General features: G+C 53.0%; 1 protein-coding gene across 4 annotated transcripts in view; it reads left to right on the forward strand.

The window, feature by feature from the left end:
• Positions 1 to 22,427, forward strand: part of WWC1 (WW and C2 domain containing 1) — a 120,554-nt gene that overhangs the window by 90,639 nt on the left and 7,488 nt on the right. For 2 of the 4 annotated variants that reach the window (XM_059699140.1, XM_059699144.1), the window contains 9 exons: positions 729 to 837; positions 1,168 to 1,329; positions 2,664 to 2,750; positions 3,887 to 4,079; positions 8,487 to 8,639; positions 11,107 to 11,198; positions 18,148 to 18,256; positions 19,757 to 19,921; positions 20,674 to 20,766. In XM_059699140.1, coding sequence (XP_059555123.1) covers positions 729 to 837; positions 1,168 to 1,329; positions 2,664 to 2,750; positions 3,887 to 4,079; positions 8,487 to 8,639; positions 11,107 to 11,198; positions 18,148 to 18,256; positions 19,757 to 19,921; positions 20,674 to 20,766 — 1,163 coding nt within the window. The remainder of the gene's footprint in view (positions 1 to 728; positions 838 to 1,167; positions 1,330 to 2,663; positions 2,751 to 3,886; positions 4,080 to 8,486; positions 8,640 to 11,106; positions 11,199 to 18,147; positions 18,257 to 19,756; positions 19,922 to 20,673; positions 20,767 to 22,427) is intronic. The other 2 variants (XM_059699141.1, XM_059699143.1) reach the window with 2 other exon arrangements.

A 22,427-nucleotide genomic window follows, 5' to 3' on the forward strand; every position in this document is an offset into this window, starting at 1 on the left:
GGTCCAGGTGTGTAGGGATTCACCTGGAAGGCATGGGGGTGTCATCGCAGTAAGGACCGAGGTAATGGGTTTTGTAGAGCGCTTTCCCCACACCAGCCTATGCTACAAACTTCTCTATAATGTCGAGTGAGTCTTCCCAACAGCCCTACAAGGTGAGTATTCTCCCCATTTACAGATGAGGAATCGGGGCTCACAGACGTGACATCGGTGTCCCAGTATCTTTTTTTAAAAAATATATTTTTATTGATTTCAGAGAGCAAGGGAAAGAGAGAGAGAGAGAGAAACATCAGTGATGAGGGAGAATCACCGATTGGCTGCCTCCTGCACTCCCCCTGCCGGGTAGTGAGCCCACAACCCAGGCATGTGACCTGACCGGGAATCGAAACATGACCTCCTGGTTCACAGGGCAGTGCTCAACCACTGAGCCACGCCGGCCGGGCAGTGAGTGTCTCAATATCTTGAAGCAGTAAGTGGTGGAGCTGAGAACTGAACCCAGGCAGTTTCACCCAGGCGTCAAGCACAGAATCAGATGCTACCCTTTCTTCACCCCGAAGCGAGTGGTGAAGTCACTGCTGTCTGACAGCAGCTGGCTGTCGCGTTCACAGGTGGTTGGAATTTGTCAGGACCCTCTTAGGACAGAGGGTGGATGGATCTCAAGTGTGTGTTGCAAAGGCAGTGCCCTGGTTCTGAACCCCACCTTGCCACCCTTCTCCCACCTCTTCCTCCAGCTGTGAATACGGCCCAGGGGTGTGGCCTCAAAGTGGCCTGCGTCTCGGCTGCCGTATCGGATGAATCCGTGGCCGGGGACAGTGGCGTGTATGAGGCTTCCGTGCAGAGGTGGGTCCCTGAGACCTGGGTCTCTGGAAACTGTGATCCCGCAGACGTTGGGCCCCAAGATGTGTGGGAGGGGCGTCCCCAACAGCAGGGCATGCCCCGGGGACCCCACCTTCCCCCAGCAGCCAAAGATGCATGCAGGGCAGCTCCTCGTAGGGCTGGGGTGCTTCAGATTTGGGAGAGCGCTAGTTTCATGGTTGCCATTAAGGGGCATAAGGCTAGGGGAGCACACACTAGAGAAAGGGGAGCCCCTTCAAGTCAGACGAGGAGCGATGGTGGGAAGGCAGGGTGTGCAGGGGGCCTGAGCAGACCTGCCAACCTTTTCTTCTTGAGGAGCGACCGCACCTTCCCGGACAGAGCCCAGGTCGCTGCAAGGGATTCTGACGCCTGTCTTTCCCGCGTGCCTTCCAGACTCGGTGCATCATCAGAAGCCCCTGCTTTCGACAGTGAGGAGCCAGACGCGGTGGGAGCAACCCGGGTTCAAGTTGCCCTGCAGTAAGTAATGGGGAGAGGGGACAGAGGGTCTGTGCAAGGCCTCTTCCTGGGCAGCATCTGCCCAGCCCGCTGCCCAGGGAGGAAGGCAGAGCAGCAGGACCTGCTGACAGGGTGGACGCCTAGTTAAAAGGGGCCACCCTTCCCGTGCCTCCCAGCACCCACTTTACAAGAGAAAAACGAGGTTTTGAAGACCTTGTTACGTGCCCCGACTCACTGCGCGGGCCAGTGGCAGAGCCAGCCCCTGCCTGAGCCCTCTCTGCCTCTTGTTGCTGTGGCTTTTGTCGCAGCATCTCAACCAGGTCTCCGCCATCTGGACCGAAGTCACCCCCTGGGGGCTGCAGCCCAGATGGGTGGTTCTTGTTTTCTCTTGATGGGGGATGGCCTCAATTGTTTAAAAAAAGTTTGCCATTTTAACCATTTTTTTTAAAGTGGTTTTCGAGAGAGGAAGGGAGAGAGAGAGTAACATTGATGTGAGAGAGACCCATTAACTGGTTGGCTCCTGAACGTGGCCCAACTGGGGATCGAGTCCACAACCTGGTAATGTGCCCTGACCAGGAATCGGACCCACCAACCACCTCTTGGTTCATGGGATGACACTCCAAACAACTGAGCCACACCAGCCAGGGCCTCAGTATCTTTTTAGCAGATTTTTAAATTGATTTTTAGAGAGAGAGGAAGGGAGAGGGAGAGAAACATCAATGTGAGAGCAAAACATGGACCAATCCCCTGCCCCCCTGGTACCCCCTACAGGGGATTGGGATTGAGCCCGCAATCCAGGCCTGTGGCCTGACTGAGAATCAAACTGGCCACCTTTCTCTGCAGGGGTCTCAACACCCAGCCAACACCCACCAGGGCCTCAGTATTTTTTTTTTAATAAGAATTAATTGCCAATATTTAAGTATCAGGAAATTTCACACAAAATTCTGACTTCCCTTTAAAATTCGTCCTTCCCTGCTCCTGCATTCCTGCATAGCAGCGAAGCGCTGGCCTGTGCTGTCTGACTCACCACAGTCTCCAGAGCTGCCGGCAGCCACGTCTGTGATTATTAAGAGAGAGACAGCCCAACCGGCCTGGCTCAGTGGTTGAGCATCGACCTATGAACCACGAGGTCACGGTTCAACTCCCCGTCAGGGCACATGCCCGGGTTGCGGACTCCATCCCCATTGTGGGGCGTGCAGGAGGCAGCCGATCAATGATTCTCTCTCATCATTGATGTTTCTATCTCTCTCCCCCTCTCCCTTCCTCTCTGAAATCAATAAAAACATATTTAAAGGAAAAAAGAGAGAGACACATGCGTTACCCACAGGTGCTCCATGTGCCCCTTTTCCTTGCAGGTATGACGAGAAGAATAAGCAGTTTGCAATATTAATCGTCCAGCTGAGTAACCTTTCTGCCCTGTTGCTGCAGCAGGACCAGAAAGTGTGAGTATCTAGCGGGCAAGGTGGAGTGTGTGTCTTCCTCTCCGCAGCCATCCCTGGGCCACTCTCCTGCTCGGACAGCGGCCTCCGTAAACCCGCTGTGGGTGTTTCATGCCTGTGACCTTGACGCTAAGGGTCAGGCAATGACTGTGATGCAGGCACGGTGGCAAACACGCCCGCTCTCATGAGAAGCCCTCGGGACCCTTCGGTTCCTTCACACGTACGTCCTGAGCACCGGCCGCGTGCCAGCACGAAGAACGGGCCAGGGAGCAAATCCCCGCGCCTGTGAACTTGAGGCCCCGTGAAGAAGGTGGCCGTGGCCCCTCTGTCTGCTCTGAGCTCAGGTGTTCCCCGCAGAGACAGGCGCGCCATCCCTGTGCTCTGTCGGGATTTCCCTGAAATGGATCATCCGGCAAATACCTACCCTCTGCCTGTTGGCTCCTCACTGCAGACGGGTTCTGTTTCATGGAGCTCATCTGCCTACCTGTTCTCCTCTCGCTACACCCTAAGCCCTGACGACAGCAGCAGGAGCTCCTGTTTCTGTGGTCTGCACCCAGCCAGCCTCCGGGGGTGTGCCATGCGGGAAGGAGGGGGGCAGGAGGAAAGCCGGCCAAGCAGAAGGAAGATGGGAGAGCACCCGGGGGTTGTTTTCTGTCTCACGCTCACCCACGCAGCACCGGGATGGGGAACCTTCTGCATAGCTCATGGGTCCTCCCACAGGTATCTGGGCGAGAGAGCCTAAGCGCGAGCTGTCTGGGTCCCAGGGTAAATGCATCTGTGATTTTGTTCGGATGGCACGTTCCCCTCCGCAGGGGTCGTCACACTTTGCCTTCCTACCAGCAGCTGTACGAGGGCTCCTCGGGGGTAACCATCAGCCTCGTTGGTCCTGCACGTGGACCTTTGCACGCTGCTGGCCTCAGGTCCCCCATGCGTTGAGGTCCTAAGGACTTAGGAGGTTCAGGGGGAGGAAGAGCAGTGCGTTATCCTTAGGGGCCCTCTGTATCCTTCACACACACACCTGTGTGACGACCTGAGAATGACAGTTGTTCACTCTGGCATTTGCAGCACGCGGCTAGCCCCACACGCCGGGCCCAGACCTGGGCTGACCCGGGCTCTCCTGCGTCTCTGTCTCCCTCCAGGAACATCCGTGTGGCCGTCCTTCCCTGCTCCGAAAGCACCACCTGCCTGTTCCGGACGCGGCCTCTGGACGCCTCGGACGCCCTCGTGTTCAATGAGGTGTTCTGGGTGTCCATGTCCTACCCAGCCCTTCACCAGAAGACCTTAAGAGTCGACGTCTGTACCACTGACCAGAGCCATCCGGAGGATTGCCTGGTGAGGGCTGTGTCTGTCTGTCTGTCTGTCTGTCCTCTGGGCAGGGAGAAGGACTGGAGAAAAGGCTGTAGGCTCAGCTGGGCTTCTGGGCAGAGACCTTTCCACGGGCAGACGGCACTCTCAGACTGATTGGGGGTGGGGGAGCTCGGTTCACAGGAGGAAGAGTGACAGCCCTGAAAGTGGTTTTTAAGATGCCAGGACCTCGACGATAACTAGCCGCATGCCGTGGCTTTACCGTGCGGCACTACAGGAGAACACATCTACAGGGCCTCAGATCCCACCTTCACCGCTCGAGGTGTAGCTGGGTGACCTTGGGCAAGTTACTTAACCTCTCTGGTCCTGTTTTCTCATCCATAAAATGCAAATGGTAATGCGTGTCTCGTGCCCACTAGAAGAGTCATTATAAGGATTACAAGAGACAGTTCATGTAAAGCACCTACTCATGTGTCTGGCACATAGTAGGTTCTCATTGGATGGGGCCACTGCTAGTCCACGCCCCAGAGCAGAGCCCCTCCAACTTCCTTCTCCTCCTCCTCCTCCTCTTCCTCCTCCTCCTCTTCCTCCTCCTCCTCCTCCTCCTCCTCCTCCTCCTCCTCCTCCTCCTCCTCCTCCCCCCCCCCCCCCCCCATTGGCAGAAGTCAGGATTAGAGATGAAGTAGCTCCGGGTACATTTGTGTTCCAAGAAAGCCATTCCCTAGAGCCAGGCTGACCCAAGTACATAGAAATGTTGCTCAGTTTTCTCATCTGTAAAATGGGGCTTCGAAGCTAACTCAGGCGCTTGTTGTAACGCACACATGAGTTAAGAGAAGTGGGGAACCTCCTTGCTCTCCATCCCCGACCCGGACGTGTTTGTGCTGTGAAACCCTGGTCTGCCGGGGAGTTGGGGGCCGCAGCTTTGGAATGCTGGCCCTGAGGCTGTCACCAGCCCTGTGCTTCCCTGCGCAGCCTGAGTTCCCTAAGACAGTTCCTCTCTCAGTCTGTTTCCTTATCTGACAGGTGGCTCTCTGGGGGTTAAGTGAGGTGCTCAAGCAGCACTTCCCCAACTGGTGAGAGACACGCACAGGTTACCCGGGGCTCTGGTGAGAACGCAGAGTCTGGTTCAGCAAGTCTGTGATGGGGTCCGAGGTTCTGCATTTTGACATGCCCCCAGGAGATGCTGGCACTGCTGGTGCCATAGCAAGGATGCAGCGCAGTGAAGACTCTCCCTGGAAGCTGGTTCCTGTCCCTCCTCAGCTGGGTACATCACTGCATCTGCGGTTGTCATTAGTACCGACACTTAGGCAACAGTCAGCATTTATGTGGCAGGCCCTGATCTAAGCTCCTTACCTGTATTCTATTGGTTCTCAGTCAGTCTTATAAAATAGGTCCTATTATACCAGTGAGGAGACCGAGGCACAAAGAGGAGAAAGGACTTTCTCAAGGTCACACAGTCAGGAGGTGGCAGGTGCAGCGTCAGAACCCAGGCAGGTTCGCCTCTGCAGCTCACCCAGGTGAGCCCCTCGGTGTGTCCTCAACGCCGGCACCATGCTCCCTGGAGCCCACAGGTGGGGACGGTGACCGAAGGGTGTGGCAGGCATGGAGGACGCTGAGTGACAGCAGAGCACTTTTCCAAGCCTGGGCTCCCCCCAGCCTAGCGTTTCTGCAGCCCTGGCCATGCCTAGATGAGCAAAGACTCAGTCCTGTTTTCTTCTCCTAATTGGACGCCTTTTATTCCTCCTCCCTAATTGATGTCTGGCCAGTGCCGGTTGCCATGGCAGCAGCCAAGCGCTCATCCCACCGTGGCTTGTCTCCATTCTCGGCCAATGAGAGGCCTGTTTCTCCGTATCCTGTGGGGAGATGGAGTGTCAGGCTGTCGTGTTCTGGTGGCTGGAGGAGGCGAGGAAGTGAGACACGAGGGGAGAGGGCTGTCTGCTTCCACGCAGAGGCCACCTCATGGCTCCATTTGCAGAGTCTGAGCCATCTCATCCGCCAGGCCACAGTAGTGCCCATCCTGAGTGTGTCCGTGTGTCTAGTGCTGGGCTGGGAACTTCGTGTGCAGTGTCTCCCCGCTTCATCCTCACAGCAGCCCTGAGAAGCAGCGTTAGGATTACCGCTGTTTGACAGATAAGGGATCAAGGCTAAGTAACTTACCCCGGCCATCCAGTGAGTAGGTGGAGGAGTCTGGGTGTGAACACAGATCCCACGTCCCGTGTGCAGAGCCATGGCACTGTCCGACTTCTCACAGGGTCACTGTGCGTGTCTCTCGTGCCCCAGACCCAGATTAGGGGTTTGGAGGAGTACGTGGCCTGCCTTCCCCAGTATCGCAGGCCTCAGTCCTATCAGATGCTCTATCGTGGCCTCACGGGTCACAGGTTGTCCGGTGGGGCCCTGGTCGCCCACCCCCGACCACTGAGCTCAGGGCCACAGGTTCTGTGAAGGCAGTCCATTTCCCAGGCCGCACTCATGGCCCGTGGATAACCGGCACTGTGGCTGCCACCATTTCTCACCCTGCCACCCCGCGTGGCACAACCCCAGGCCTGTCACCGTGTACTCTCTCCCCCTGCGCAACAGGAGAAGCGCTCAGCTGTGCTGGGTGGCGTCACTTTGTCATCATGTCTCGAAGCTTCCGTGAGCCCCGTTGCCGCTCAGCACTCTTCTCGTCTCCATAGACGGCTCCCTCCCCGCTCCTCCCAGTGCTGAGTTCTTTCCCTCTCTCCTCCAGCCTCCAGCAGCTCCCGCCCCACCCTCCGCTGGGCCCTGGCTTCACTCAGTGAGAGGTCAGAAGGAACCCGAAGAGTTCCCACAGCTCCCACCATCTCTAGCTGGTCTCGTGGGTTCTGCCATTTCTCCTGGTTCTAAGGATGGACTCTCCCCACCCCCATCTCTGGCCATTCTCTCTCATGGACGGCACGGCCACCGTGATTCTGCTCCATCCTGGCTTCAGGACTGCCGCCTCCACCGCATTTGGCCGGTCAATAGACCAACATGCTGTTATTTCTCCCATGCTTCACAAAACCTTTTTTTTTTAACCCCATTTCTACCTGCTCCTGTTATCGTGGATTTCAGCCCCAAGGCTTGCTCCAGCCTTCTTGTGCCCTTGAATACACCTGCAAGCTACCCCCTCCAGGTGTTCACACTTGCTGTCTCTTCTCCGAAATATTGATGGACAAGGCTCACTCCCTTGCCTCTTTCTGGGCTTAACCCACGTGCTGCCCACCTCAGTGAGGTCCTTTTATTTTTTAATATATTTTTATTAATTCCAGAGAGGAAGGTGAGAGGGAGAGAGAGAGATAGAAACATCAATGATAGAGAATCATTGATTGGCTGCCCCTGCACGCCCCCTACTGGGGATTGAGCCAGCAATGTGGGCATGTGCCTTTGATCAGAATCGAATCCGGGACCTTTCAGTCCGCATGCCAATGCTCTATCCATTGAGCCAAACCAGCTAGGGCTCAGTGAGGTCTTTTTGCCACCCTGTGGACAATCACACTCCCCATCCTCTCTTATCCCCTCGTATACCCTTCCCCTGTATTATTTTCCCTGCAACTTTTCATCACCTAACATTTGTCTATAGCACAGATTTTAGGGTACATGTCATTTTCATATTTTATCATCTCTGAAGGTAAGATGTAATTTATACTAGATGGCGGCTCCTCTCTATTCAGTTGATTTGTTGTAGTTTGTTTTATTCTTAAGGGATCTATTTTCATGATTCAAAGAAAAATTGTTTAGAAAGGTTTACTATAGAGAAATCCTTCTCTCTTTATCCTGTCCACCCCAGTCCTGCCACCTACTATATAGGTAACCACATTCATTGGCTTCTTTTTTCTCTTTCCATTATTTCTTTTATATATATTGATTTCAGAGAGGAAGGGAAAGGGAGAAAGAGATAGAAACATCAACGATGAGAGAAAGTCACTGATCAGCTGCCTCCTGCATGCCCCACACTGGGGATCGAGCCCACAACCCAGGCATGTGCCCTGACTGGGAATCGAACCATGACCTCCTGGTTCATAGGTCGACGCTCAACCACTGAGCCACACCGGCCGGACTCCATTTTTTCTTGTTGTACATAGGATCATGTGATCATGTTCACTCCCCCTTGCACCTCAAATATTTCTTATAGAAAATGTGACACACTATATATTCTGTCCTGCATTATCCTATTTTTCTCTTTAACAATCAAGCCTGGGGATCTCTCCATTTCAGAACCTAGAGATAAACATTTAATAAGCTTTTGGCAAATGAGCAAACCAGTGAATGGGTAATTCGTGAATGCATGATTGTTGGAAGTGATCAACAACTAGCCCTCCCTTCTGCCCCGGAAGCTTCCATCCCACCCGGAGTGATGTTTTCCATACGGGAGCCAAATTCCCCAGCTCTCCTTGTCATCCCTGCTCCTAACTCTCCCTTTTCCCTCCTCAACAGGGAGGTGCCCAGATCAGCCTGGCTGAGGTGTGCCGGTCTGGGGAGAGGTCAACTCGCTGGTACAACCTCCTGAGCTACAAATACTTGAAGCAACAGACCAGGGAACCCAAGCCAGGGGGAGCCCGGGCCCCCACCCCCGGGCCTGAGAGCACGGTGAGCAGGGGGGGAGGGGGCCCTCCGGCACAGGCAGGGGGGTGGCGGGGGAGGGGACAGGGTAGGAGAGATCTCCCCCACCTGCAGCTTTCTCCTTCCCGATTGTTCCTTCCCCTCTGTGCTTTCCTTGCCCTGATACAACTTGTGTGGCAAACACCTTCACTCACCACATTTTAAACATGAATTGGGGAAGAAAAGAAAAAAACTGTGGAGGGTACAAAATTAGCCTTTATTGAGTCCCTATTATGTGTCTAGTGGAGGCTTTCTATAAGAGGCAGAGGGAAACCATGGGAAGAACAGCCAGGAGACTGGAGTGAGGGGTTTCTTTCTTTCTCTCTTTCTCTCTCTCTCTCTCTCTCTCTCTCTCTCTCTCTCTCTTTAGTATATATATATATTTTTAAGATTTTTTTTAATTCACTCAGTTTCTTTTGGTTTTTTTATTGATTTCAAAGAGGAAGGGAGAGGGAGAGAGAAATAGAAACATCAATGATGAGAGAGAATCATTGATCAGCTGCCTCCTGCACATCCCCTACTGGGGATCAAGCCCACAACCCAAGCATGTGCCCTTGACTAGAATCGAACCCGGGACCTTTCAGTCTGCAGGCTGACGCTGTATCCACTGAGCCAAACCGGCCAGGGCTTTAGGATATTTTGATTGGTTTCAGAGAGGAAGGGAAAAGGGGAGAGGACAGAAACATCAATGATGAGAGAGAACCATTGATCGGCTGCCTCCTGCACACCCCACACTGGGGATCGAGCCCGCAACCCAGGCATGTGTCCTGACTGGGGAATTGAACCTGACCTCCTGGTTCATAGGTTGACACTCAACCACTGAGCCACACCAGCTGGGCAAGAGACTGGGCCTTTCTTAGTTGGTGGCAGTGGTCCGTCGTTTCACCTGTCAGCTTCTACACTTGTGATCTGGGTCAGAGAAGGTTGTTAGGAAGCTTTGGAGAAGTGCCTGTAAAGAGCGCTTGATCAGTGATGTCTGTTTTGTCATTAGTTTTTCTTGAAAAATCTCACATTTGCCTTTTTTTTTTTTAGTTAAAAAATATGTATTTTCATTTTAGTGTGGTACACTTTCACCTATGAACTATCCTTAAACTCTTTCCTGCACTTGGAAAGCCCACATCCGCTGGCCACGTAGACCGGCCAGGGCTCTGTTGAGCAATGAAGTTGCCCTTGAACACAGAGTGATGGGGTCCTAATGGGGTCCTAATGGGGTCCTAATGGGGTCCCCTGAGAGCATGTTAGGGATCCTGTAATGCTTCTTCCCTCCACCAGTACTTGGTTACTTTGGGCAGTCACTGCCTAGAATTTCAGTGGATGGAATGGGCTAGGTCACCCAGGTAAGGAGAAGGGTCATAATTAAATCTATTTACTTCTCCTCCTCCTCCTCCTCCTCCTCATTTTTCATCATCATCATCATTTTCTGTACTTCCTTCTTGGTCAGGCACTGTCCTGGTTATGTACAGTTTACCAAGGTTCAGAAAGGTTACCTAAGGACAAACATCTAGTAAGCAAAAAAGCTATATCGCAAACCCATGTCTCCCACACTCCAAACACGTGACCATGAGCTGGCAAAGGTCTTAACAACAAGACCCCTCTGCTTTCTAGAGCCTGTTCTTGGATAAGTCACATTAACCTGAGGCACATTCGTTTTCTCTTTCCCTTTCCTCAAGGGAATAATCATAATCTCTCCCAGCGAGGATGGCTGCAAAGGTTCAGTTAGATGCTACGTATAAGCCATTTACCAGTGCCTGGCACATACCAGGCCTTCGGCTGATTTAAGTTCCTCTTTCCTTCGCCAAAAGACAATCTGGCTTTATACTACCAACCGCATCTGCAATTTAACCCTGTGCTCAGAAAAGGTCAGTTTGGCTTTTCTGTTAGCAGGCACTTACTGCGTGTTAGGCACTCTTTCATACCTTATGCGTATAATCTTCATAACAACCCTTTATCACAGGTTATTAGGAAACGGAGTCTGAGGGGTTAAATAATTTAACTCACACCAGCTTTTTCACTGTAGATACCATTCAGTATAGATGTTCTTCCTCCAGGAAGCCTTCCATGAATGCACCCCCCTAAGCTGACTTTGCCATTGCTTCTCTGTTCCCAACCATCAATCCTTAACGTCTGGCATGGTCCCTATCACATTGCTTTGTAATTGACGGTTCCTGTGATGGTCTCTTTGGCTGCACTGTCATCTCCTTACAACCAGGGGCCTATAATTCTGTCTCCCTCAACTACTGAACGGGGTTGTCTTCCAAAACTGTCCACACACAGGGTTATTTGCAGGAGAACTGCAGAGAGAAGAGCCAACATATTTCCAACGTATGTGACCTGGGGGCAAGCTGCTGACCCACTCGGTGCACTGGGAGGGCCACACCCTGAGAAGCTCCGATTCTTGCCAGGAGGGGCGGCGTCCAGGGTGTGCCAGGGAACCCATCGGCCTTTGTCTCCACAGGACGCCGTGTCCGCTCTGCTGGAACAGACAGCGGTGGAGCTGGAGAAGAGGCAGGAGGGGAGGAGCAGCTCCCAGGACCCGGGAGACAGCTGGTAAGCAGGGGTGCCCTTGGGCCTCAGGAACTGATCTGGCTCGGACGTGGGCCCAGGGATGAGCTCCCTGAAGGCGGCGCCACCAGGACAGTGTCCCCCGGGAAGACTCAGAACCTGCTTCCTCACGGGCTCTGTCCAGGCAGCAAGGCAGTACGTAGTCCGGCACAGCGGTTCCCAAACCCCCATCCCAATTTGTCGCTTGTGTTCGATGAAGCACTCAGGCTGGTTCACATCTCATGTCATTAGTTTGTCTGGAAGCGCTTACATTTACTTTGGTTTAAAACTTTTTAAGCTGTATACCACTGTCAGTGGGAAAGAAGTATAATGTGCCATAATTTGGAGGTTTTTTCAGTAAGGAATTGCATTTGACTACGAGGAACAGAGCAGAAATAAGAGTCTTAAAGAGATAGTTTATTTCTTCGTTATGGGAGAAGGCAATCCAAGGCTCATCTGTTAGCTGCAAGGTGCCACTGGGAACCCAGGCGCCTTCTCTCATTCTGCTCTGCTGTCCTCATGGTGGGCCCTCCATCCTCCAGGCTGTTTTACAGCCCAAAGTGGCTGCTGAGTCACCAGCCATCAGGCAGGCATCAGGAAAGAGGACGAAAGAGTGCCCTTGTGCCTCTTAACCGGGGAGCATTCCTGAAAGCACTTCTGAGCCAGTTGGCCTATCTAACTGCAAGGGAAGCTGGGAAACGAGGTCTGTTCAGTTGGGTTCAAAAATCAGGGTTCTGTTACTAAGGCAGAAAGTGGGGATGGACACCGAGGAGGCCAAGTCTGCCTCAGAAAGGGACCGTGGAAAATTATATGTAATGAAAATAAAACAAGGGCATTCAAGTGTCGCTAGGTGCATTGCTGGCTACGGTTTTAAGCCGGAAGTCTCCCCTCCCCTTGTTAGAAAGGAAGCTTGGTCAGTGTTTCAGTTAGTGGTGGAGACCCTCCGTGATGTAATCTGACAGAGAGCGAAGCGGAGACAGCTTTCTCATTGTGCAGTTCGGGGCCCTTTAATCCCTTGTAACCAGACAGAAAGGTCTCTTACACCTTAAGAAACAGTGATGTAGGCAAGGGTTCTCTCTTAGCTTCATCGTTTTTTTGTGTAACCTTGGGCAAAGCATTTTTACCTTTTTTAAAAATTCTTATCTGAGGATATGTTGAGAGAGAGAGAGAGGGAGAGAAACATTGATCGGTTGCCCTCTGTACGCACCCCGACTGGGATCGAACCTGCCACCTGGGCATGTGCCCTGAGCCACCGGGCCAGGGCAGCATTTTTTACTTTTTAATGTATTTTTCTTGATTTCAGAGAGGAAGGAAGAGGGAGAGAGAGATAGAAACATCCATGATGACAGAGAATCATGGATCGGCTGCCTCCTGCGAGTCCCCCACTGGGGATCGAGCCCACAACCCGGGCATGTGCCCTTGACTGGAATCAAACCTGGGCCCTTTCAGTTTGCAGGCCGACGCTATATCCACTGAGCCAAACCGGCTAGGGCACATTTTTAACTTTTTATTGCAGGATAACATACATACAGAAAAGTTCACCTGAGCGTCCAGTACAGCTCAGTGAGTTTTCAGACACCAAACTCCCTGTGGGACCAGCATCCAAATCAGGAAGCCGGGCATTCATTACCAGCTCCCGGGCAGCCCACACCACGCTTCCTCCCGTCACTGCCTCCACCTCAGGGCAGCCACTCTCAGGCAAACCATCCTAACCTCTCTGACAGCATCCACTGAAAAATGGGGACATGACACCGATGACAGAGGGTCGTGGAAAGGCCGGAAGGGAAAGCCACTAATGAAGATAAAAGGGCTCACGGTAGACACTCAGCAGAGGGCAGGAATTACGGTTAGGCAAACCACAAGCATCGCTGCGAACCCCCAGCCCGAAAGGGAGAAGGCAGATCCCATCCTGGACATGAGCACAGCCTGTAAGTCTTGCCTCTTGGGAGGCAGTCTCGTTGGGCTTCTGTGCACGTGCTCTGAACTCAGACCAATAGGGATCGTGAGGCTCGCTCGGCCGACTTCCTGTGCGATCCTAGGTCTGGTGGGGGGTGGGGGGGGCTGAGCATCAGTACATTTTATTTATTTTTTTTTTTAAATATATTTTATTGATTTCTTTACAGAGAGGAAGGGAGAGAGATAGAGAGCCAGAAACATCGATGAGAGAGAAACATCGATCAGCTGCCTCCTGCACACTCCCCACTGGGGATGTGCCAGCAACCCAGGCACATTCCCCTGGCCGGAATCGAACCCGGGACCTTTCAGTCCGCAGGCCGACGCCCCATCCACTGAGCCAAACCGGCCTCGGCGTCAGTACATTTTAAAAGCTCCCTAGGTGATTCTGATGCACAGCCTCCATTTCTCATCTGTGAAGTACAGATTTAAAACATAGCTATGCCCTACAGTGGATACAGCATCGGCTTGCAGACTGAAGGGTCCTGGGTTCGATTCCGGTCAAAGGTACATGCCCAGGTTGCGGGCTCAATCCCCAGTAGGGGGCATGCAGGAGGCAGCCGATCGTTGCTTCTCTCTCATCACTGATGTTTCAGTCTCTCTCTCCCTCTCCCTTCCTCGCTGAAATCAATAAAAATATATTAAAAAATTAATAAATAAAACATAGCCATTATGCATGATAAACACAACACCCAGGAGGCCCTCAATACCTCTTCTGTATGTCTCTGTTACGCCCCAAATTATACATTTGATCTCAGAAGGAGTCTTTGCCTCCTCTCTGTTACTCCAGGGCTCACCCATGTTTTCTGGAAAGGGCAGATAGTAAGTGTCTGCTTTGTGGCCCATACAGAACCTGCCCGGTCTGTTCAGCTCGGCCGTTTTACTGTGAAAGCAGCCAGAGAGGGCACGCGCGGCAGCCTCCGTGTCCCTGCCACCGAAACTTTGATTGTGGACACTGACATTGAACGTCACAGCATTTGCACATCATGAAATAGCACCCTTTTGATTTTTTTTTTTTTCTAGCCGTTTAAAAACATGAAAACCATTCATAGCTTGGACTGTCCCAAACAGGCTGGATTGGGCCCTCAGTCTGACCCCTCTCGTAGTCTCCTTTACTGTCCTGCATGTAACGAAGGGTATGGCAAGGCTCCTGAATTTTTTTATTATTCATTTGTTTGTTTTAGGGTTCTCTCTAAATTGTCCCAATTCCTCTCTCACTCCCCCTCTGTCTCCCTCCTTCCCAGTGCCTTCTCCTCTCTCTGTCTCCCCCCACCTCCCTGTCTCCATTCTTTCCCCCTCCCTCTCCTTCCCTCTCTCCCTCTCTCTAGCATGCTGCTGGGCTGGGCTGGGCTGGGCTGGGCTGCACACAGGCAGAAGCCTGATGCCGGAAATAGGCCTAGGACCTGTCTTCCAAAACACTGGCGCGAGATCACTGGTTTTCCCCAAATTCCAAGCCTGCATTGAGGCTTTTCACGCCATTGCCTAGCAACCGCCTTCTGTTCTTTCTCCCTTTGTGGCCCCCTCTCTCCCCACCCCTGGCCATTCAGACTTCCCTAGACACTGACTTACAAAGAGGGCTGCGAATCCCAGAGCTGCCCTATGGGGAAAACCGTCTGCAGCCCCCTCCTCCCGCTGCAGGCTTCTTTGGGTCCTGGAATGTTAACTATCCTTGCTGGGCCCGGCTCCGCTCTGGCGTCACCTGCCCAGGCCTCCGAGAGACCAGCCCTCTGTTCTCATTTCCATTCCCTCCTCCCGTACCCAAGGCTCAGGGTGCCATTGCCACACCCTCCTCTTTTTGGGGGGGAGGCGGGGGGTTAGGTTTCTTTAGTGCACATAATCAGAAGACTGGATATGTGTGTGTGTGTGTGTGTGTGTGTGTGTGTGTGTGTTTTAGATTCAAAAGCAAAACAAAACTCTGAAAGTATTAAACAATATAGGATCATATAATCACAACACTGGAGTGAAAATCTTTATGTTGACCTCCCTGGGAACGTGTGCGTATTTGTCTAGGGCAGTAGCTGAGAAGTGGCCTTGCAGAATAGCTCTCCGATAAGATTGTACTCGTCAGTGCTCCCACCAGCGGTGCTTATGAGTTCCCCTAAACCGACACCCTCAGTATAATCCGACGGCAGTACCGAATCGAGGAGATTTTAGCAGAGACTGCTAAATTGACGTCAGAGTGTGAATCGCCCGCTCTCATTCACCCCCCGCAGGGATTAGCCTGTTTCCCCTGCCTTCACCAGCCCCGGGGATTACCAGATATTTCTTTTTTTCTTTTTTTTTTCTTTTTTGAACTCCAAAGGATGAAAAGATGCCTGTTTTAATTATTTTTTTCTCCTTCCAGTTGAGGGTTGTTGTGTTTTTTTTCCTTTCTGGAAGTATTTAGATCAGATTCCCAGTCAAAAAGAGATTTCCCTCGTGGTTGAGCACTTAGTGGACTTGGGTGGAAAGCCAGGCTCCCCACTTAGCAGCCCGTGACCCTGGACCAGGGCTCTCAGCTCTCCGGTCCTCGGCTTTTCGGTCCGTAAAACAGAGACAGTAATCGCCGGCTGCCCTGTCGAGGGGCCTTAGCGTAGCACCTGGAGCTTATTGGGCCCTCGGTAAGTGGTGGTTAATGTGGCGTCGGCGGCATTCTTGGGGAGGTGCCCCTGGCATGTTCCCATGTCTAATGGCTCCTTTATAAGGAGACACACAGGCTGCGGGTGTGAAGGAGGGAGAGCAAAGTCCCCCTCTAAGTGCAGAGCAGGGTTTCTTCGTGGGGCTGGGGGTGGAGATCCAGGGTCTATTCTCCGCACGGGAAATTCCCAGGGAGCGTTCATGTTTATCCACAGTCTCCCGGAGCCAGCTAACTAGATGTCAGGTTTTCTGCTTTTGGCTGGAATTCCTCCTGCTCAGTGTGGTCACGCTGTCTCATGCTGATCAGAAGCCTGGCGGTTATGTATGTCTTTGAGAAGGAAAGATGGGAATCGAAATAAATTACTAATTAACAAATGCAGTCTATTTGTCACAGCAACTCCTTCCAACCGAGGAGCCCCTGGGGAAAGGATAATTTTGAAGAGCATCAACCAAAAGGAAAGCCTCTTCAACAAATGATGCTGGAACAATTGAGTATCCATATAGCAAACAGAAACTTTGAGCATGATGCACAAAAATTAAATCTGAAAGGGATCATGGGGCTGAGCATCAAATCTGAAATTATGAAACTCCTCAAAGAAAATAGAGAAAATTTTTTTGCAACTTTAGGGTAGACAGATTTCTTAGATGGGACATAAAAAGCACAAACCATTAAGAAACTGGTAAATCCGACTTTGTCACCATCAACATCTTCTGTTCTTTGGAAGATACCCTTTTCGAAGATTAAAAAGTGAAGCAGCCGACTTGGAGGAAATATTTGCAGAGGATTAATACTATCCAGAATATAGAATGAATTCTTCCAACTCAATAATGACAAGACAACCCAGCTTTTCAATGGGCTAATGGTTCTAACAGACGCTTTGCCAAAGGAAAATATATGGGTGGTCAATAAATGCATGAAAAGATTCTCTATGGGAAAGTGCTGATTAACAACCACAGCGAGCTGTGGGTACACACCCAGGAGAATGACTAAAGTTAAAGGCTGGCGATACCAAGTCTAGACGGGGAACTGGAATCCTCGTAACATTGCTGGTGGGAATGTCAAGTGGCATAACCACATTGGAAAACCAGTTTGTCAGTTTCTTAAAAGGATAAACTCATACTTACTGTGTGGCCCAGCAATTCCACTCTCAGGCATATAGCTGTTTGGGTCTGAATTGTGTCCCTTGCAAAATTCATATATTGAAGCCCTGATCCCAGGACCTCAGACTGTGACTGTCTTTGGAGATGGGCCCGTTAGAAGATGATGAAGTTAACATGAGGTTGTTAGAGTTATGGTGGGCCCCAACCCAATATGATTGGTATCTTTGTAGGAAGAGGGCATTTGGACACATAGACCCCAAGCATGCGCACACAGAGGGAAGGCCACGTGGCCACGTGAGGCCACAGCAAGAAGGTGGCCATCTGCAAGCCACAGGGAGCAGCCTCGGGAAACCAAACCTGCCCACACCTTGGTCCTGGACTTTTAACCTCCAGACCGGCAATGGATAAATTTCTGTTGTTGTTGTTTTTAACTATAGTTTAAAAAAAAAAAAAATATATATATATATATATATATATATATATATATATTATTCATTTCAGAGAGGAAGGGTGAGAGATAGATAGAAACCTCAATGATGAGAGAGAATCATTGATTGACTGCCTCCTGCATGCCTCCTACTGGGGGATCAAGCCTGCAACCTGCGGGCATGTGCCCTTGGCCAGAATCGAACCTGGGACCCTCTAGTCCACAGGCCGACGCTCTATCCACTGAGCCAAAACGGCTAGGGCAAATTTCTGTTATTTTAAGCCACCCCGGTGGGTGGTATTGTTAGGGCAGCTCTGGCAAACTAACACTATCCGAGAGAAACAGAAAGGAAACCTATATCCACGTGATTGCCTGTAGAAGCTTTATTTACAATGGCTAAGAAATAGAAACGATCCAGATGTTCTTCGCTTCCAGTAGCTAAACAAATGGTGGCATATCCATACCATGGACTGTTCCTCGGCCATAAAGAAGAGTGAGTTGATACAGTCACCAGATGAGGCCAGAGACAAGAGCACATACTGTCTGCTTCCATTTATATGAAATGCTAGAAAAATGAGATTTCATCAGTAGTGACAGGAAGCTGATCAGTGCTGGGCTGGGCTTGGGGGGAAGTTAACTGAGAAAGGGGATAAGGGAGCCTTTTGGGGTGGAGTGGTCTAGATCCCGGTAGTGATGATGCAGGGGAATTACATTGGCCCAGACTCGTCTCACTATGCACTAAAATCAATTTCCTCCCTTCCACCCAAAAATGTGTTCTCTCTCCTGAAAGGGTTTAAAGGCCGGTGAGCAGGTCAGAGTCGACTCTGGGGGAGTAACCAAAGTTCTTTGTCATCACAGGAGGTTCGAGGAGGAGACCAGTGACAACGAGACCGCAGCGGAGGAGGGAGAGGAGGAGGTTTTTGCCGAGAAATCCTCACCAGATCCGGAAGAGTGCCCGGCGGTAAAGGTAGGGAGGGCTGGGGCGATGAGAAGGGCTGACTTGGGGGAACTAGCCCTCGGTCCTTGAGCCCAGGCAATCACGAAAGGTTCAGGGTCAAATGTTCCTCCAGCATCAGGGACACCCCCCCCCCCCATGGAGTGACCAGCAGAGGGCGTACGGCAGTGTCCCTGCCTGTAATCTGGCTTGTTTCCTTAACAGTGAACCCGGAGAGGCTGACGCGTCCCCAGCTCGCTCTTGTCGTCTGCCTCCCCGCGCCCCCCCCCCCCCCCCCCCCGTTTCTCTGGACAGACCCCAAACTTTGCAGTCAGATGGGTGTGGATTCAGATGCGGGCTCTGCTACCCCCCAGCTGCAGAATCCTGGGCAGATGACTTCATCCCTCTCAAGCCTTCATTTCATTGTCTCTGAACTGGACACAGTAATACTCCCCTCGAAGACAGGTTCTAGGGTTTTGAAGGAATGTGTTTCCTCATTTGGGTCCAAGTGCAGGAGGAGAAGAGAGTCCGAGGGTCAGTCCCTTGCCTCCCGCTTCCCTGCTGCTCTCGGGTTACGTGTGACAACAGCACTCGCTCTCCAGAGGTCTCTGTTCTTCCACCTGTAGGGGTCCTGGACACAGAGCTCCCGTTGTGCTGGCAGGGCACCCGGGGGCGGAGCTGAAGGTGGTGCATGGCACAGAGGTGCCCTGCCAAGGGGTGCCCAGAAGCATCCCGGGCTGCCTTCTAACCCACACCAAGGGGAAAGCATTTTGAAGTTTCTCCAGACAAAGGGGGCTCCTTTTTCAAAATTACACAAAGGTGCTGTTAAGGCTAAGGGAGGCCCTGCCTTTCCGTGGTTTTTGTTTGCTTACCTTTTACTGGTGACTACCCTGAGAGGACACTAGAAAGCCTGGTCCCCTAGCCTGGCCAGTGAGCCTCAGTGGTTGAGCATCAGCCCAGGAACCAAGAGGTCACCAGTTGGATTCCCAGTCAGGGCACATGCCTGGGTTGCGGGCTCCATCCCCAGTAGGGGCGTGCAGGAGGCAGCCGATCAATGAAGTTTCTCTCTCATCAATTTTTCTGTCTATCTCTCTCTCTAAAAATCAATAAAAACATATTTTAAAAAGAAAAGAAAACCTGGTCCCCCGGGTTAAGTAAGGAGATTTGCTGGTTGCCGCCATAATTCCAATAAAACATTGGCAGTTCTTGGCTGGGGCAGCGGAGGCCTTGCTTGGTGTGGCTTGGACAAAATGTGTGTGGCTTTGCGGGGGTGACATTCAGGCCATAGAGCTTCAGGTACAGGAGCTTGTTTGGGGACTGAATATGCTGAATATCCCACCAGCCCCAGCCACAGGTGTCCTGGAGGAATAGGGGCCGGCCTCGGGCCTGGGGTGCTGTCCTGGCTGGGCAGGGTGGGCGCCCAAGAAGCTCCCAGCTGTGTCCGTGGGACAGAGGCGAAGTGACAAGCATGGGGAGCATCTCGGGGCCGGTGGCTAAAACTCCGTGGTCTCAAAGCTGTGACGTCTTCCTCAGGTGGACAAAGAGACCAACACAGAGACCCCTGCCCCGTCGCCCACAGTGGTGCGGCCCAAGGACCGGCGGGTGGGCACGCCATCCCCAGCGCCGTTTCTTCGAGGAAGCACCATCATCCGCTCCAAGACCTTCTCCCCTGGACCCCAGAGCCAGTACGTGTGCCGGGTAAGCAAACATGTGGCCCTTGCCCCTCCCACAGCACCGGCTTCCTGTGGGGTAGCCTTCACCTCACGGTTCTGGGTGCAAATCCCGGTTACTCTCACCGCGTCAGTATCCCTGGCGAGTTGGCAGCAGTATAGTAGGGCTGACACCAGGCAGTGTGAATCTTCCCTGTTGCCTACAGAGCCCATCTTTATGGCTCAGATGGAACCACTGTCAATCCCCCGGGGTTGTTGGAAGGATTAAATGAGATATGGCGAGTATAGCAGGTTGCAGCATGCATTGTGCTGAGTACATGCTCAATAAACGTTCACCTGGAAAGGAAAGAGAGGCCGAATGAAGCTGCCTCCTGCAGGCCCAGGGAACAGAACTCTGAGTGTCTGCACTGGAGAGAAAGGGCCGGGTTGGGAGGGGGGGAGGCCATTACCACCCTCCTGGCCCTACCACCACCCTCCTGGCCCCGCCACCACCCTCCTGGCCCCGCCACCACCCGCCTGGCCCCACCACCACCCACCTGGCCCCTCCACCACCCTCCTGGCCCCGCCACCACCCGCCTGGCCCCGCCACCACCCTCCTGGCCCCGCCACCACCCGCCTGGCCCCGCCACCACCCACCTGGCCCCGCCACCACCCGCCTGGCCCCACCACCACCCACCTGGCCCCTCCACCACCCTCCTGGCCCCGCCACCACCCGCCTGGCCCCACGTGCCTTCCGAATGCCCTCGGACCTTCACTGACTTCCATGGCTCTTTCTTGCAGCTGAATCGGAGTGACAGCGACAGCTCCACGCTGTCCAAGAAGCCACCTTTTGTTCGAAACTCTCTGGAGCGGCGCAGCGTCCGCGTGAAGCGGGTAAGGCAGCCTCCTCGGAGCCCCTGTGAGCCCCCCTCCTCCCTCGCCTCCCCAAGCGCATGCCCGGGTGTCTGACCGTTGCTCCGTGGCCTCTGGTGTGAACAGGTCGCTCTTGCAACGGTGGTGGTTTTTGCAGATGGATGTTTTCGAACTGTCAGGCCTGAGTAGGCTCTGGGGAACGTGCCATAGGGGAAACATCACATTATTATCCTGAGGAATAGGTTAGGTAGAAGGGGCCTTCCTGGGTGGAAATCGCCGAAGATACCAGGGTCACCAATGGAGCCTGCCTCACGGGAGACCGCTCAGTGTGTCAGTGCGTCCAGCTGGCTGAGCGGGTCAGGGTTCTGGCAGCCCTTCCAGCTGGCAGAGAAGCCGGGCATCCCCAGCACCGACCGGAGGCAGGGGTGTGAGCGGCTTCTCTCGGTCCAGCTGGAAGCACGCAGGGCAGAGGCCACCACGGTCGCTGTAGAGAAATCGTGCCTTTCCTTATGGAGGCGTGGCTGAGGGACCGGGGTCTGGTGGCGTTAGGCCCAGGACTGACTCCTGTTCCGGACTTTCACCCGCCAGGGCTGCAGGAGATGCTTGTAGCTCAGACTTTGCAGCAGTTCTGCTGAGTTTGCAGAACGAGGAGAAACCTGGCTGCCAGAGTATCAGAAAGAGAAGCAGGGGGAGCAGGAGAGGGAGCAGAGTGAAAGCACATGCAGGGAAGGCTCCTCTGCGTCCCCTGCAGATCCACTGAGGACAGAGTCAGGAGCTGGTCCTCCGTCAATCCCTTCCCCTCCCGTGAATCTCCAGAAAGAATGAGAGTGAGCAGGAGAAGGCCATGCACAGGAGGGTGCACAGGAAGGGGAGAGAGTGCTGGCTGAGGGAGAAGCTGGGCATGGCCTCCCTGGGGTGACAGGGACAGCCAGCTGCCCACTCAGCCCCCCACCCCCTTCCCGTCTTCTGGAGGGTTCCGCAGGGTCTCCTGGGGAGCTTGTCGATGGTGCAGATTCCAAGGCCACACACCTAGACAGTGTAATTCGGCACCAGGAAACTGCATTTTCAACAGGCTCCTCAGCACTCTGGACGGAAAAATGCCGTTGTGTGCCCCCAAACTCCCTTCCAAGGCGGGCCCCACAGAGTTCCCCCTTCTTGACCTCCTCTTCCGCTCAGCCAAGGGCCTGGCTTGCTAAGGGAGCCTTGACGCTGGTCTGAGCCCTCATTTCCCTCGGGTCCTCTATGCCCAAGGGACAGGAGAGTCCAGAGGCTGGGCCCGAGCCTGGGTTGCTGCCATCCTCCCACTCGCTACCTGAGCTGTGCCTCTGTCTGCTTCCGGCAAGGTTCTGAGCCTGGGCATCAGTCAGAGCCAAGCAGAAGAATCTTCATGTCTTGCTTGGGGAACTTGGGCCACAGATTTCCGCAGTGGATTTCCTGGCCCTGCTGCTCATTTATGAGCACAGACTGGACCCTGGTCCCCCGGATGAGCCTTAGAAAACTTCTACCCTGAGCTGTTTGGTGTTCCTGAAAGTGTGCTTGTGCAAGTGGAAGTGAGGGTAGGGCTCATCCTAGCCGTTTCCGTACCATCTCGCAAATCCTTTTATTGGCCATTGTATTTGTTTCCTGTTGCTGCATAACAAATTACCACAAATTAAGAGCTGTTAACAATACACTCTCTCACA

Source organism: Myotis daubentonii, chromosome 5 (assembly GCF_963259705.1).
Source record: "Myotis daubentonii chromosome 5, mMyoDau2.1, whole genome shotgun sequence".
Classification (NCBI taxonomy): Eukaryota; Metazoa; Chordata; class Mammalia; order Chiroptera; family Vespertilionidae; genus Myotis; species Myotis daubentonii.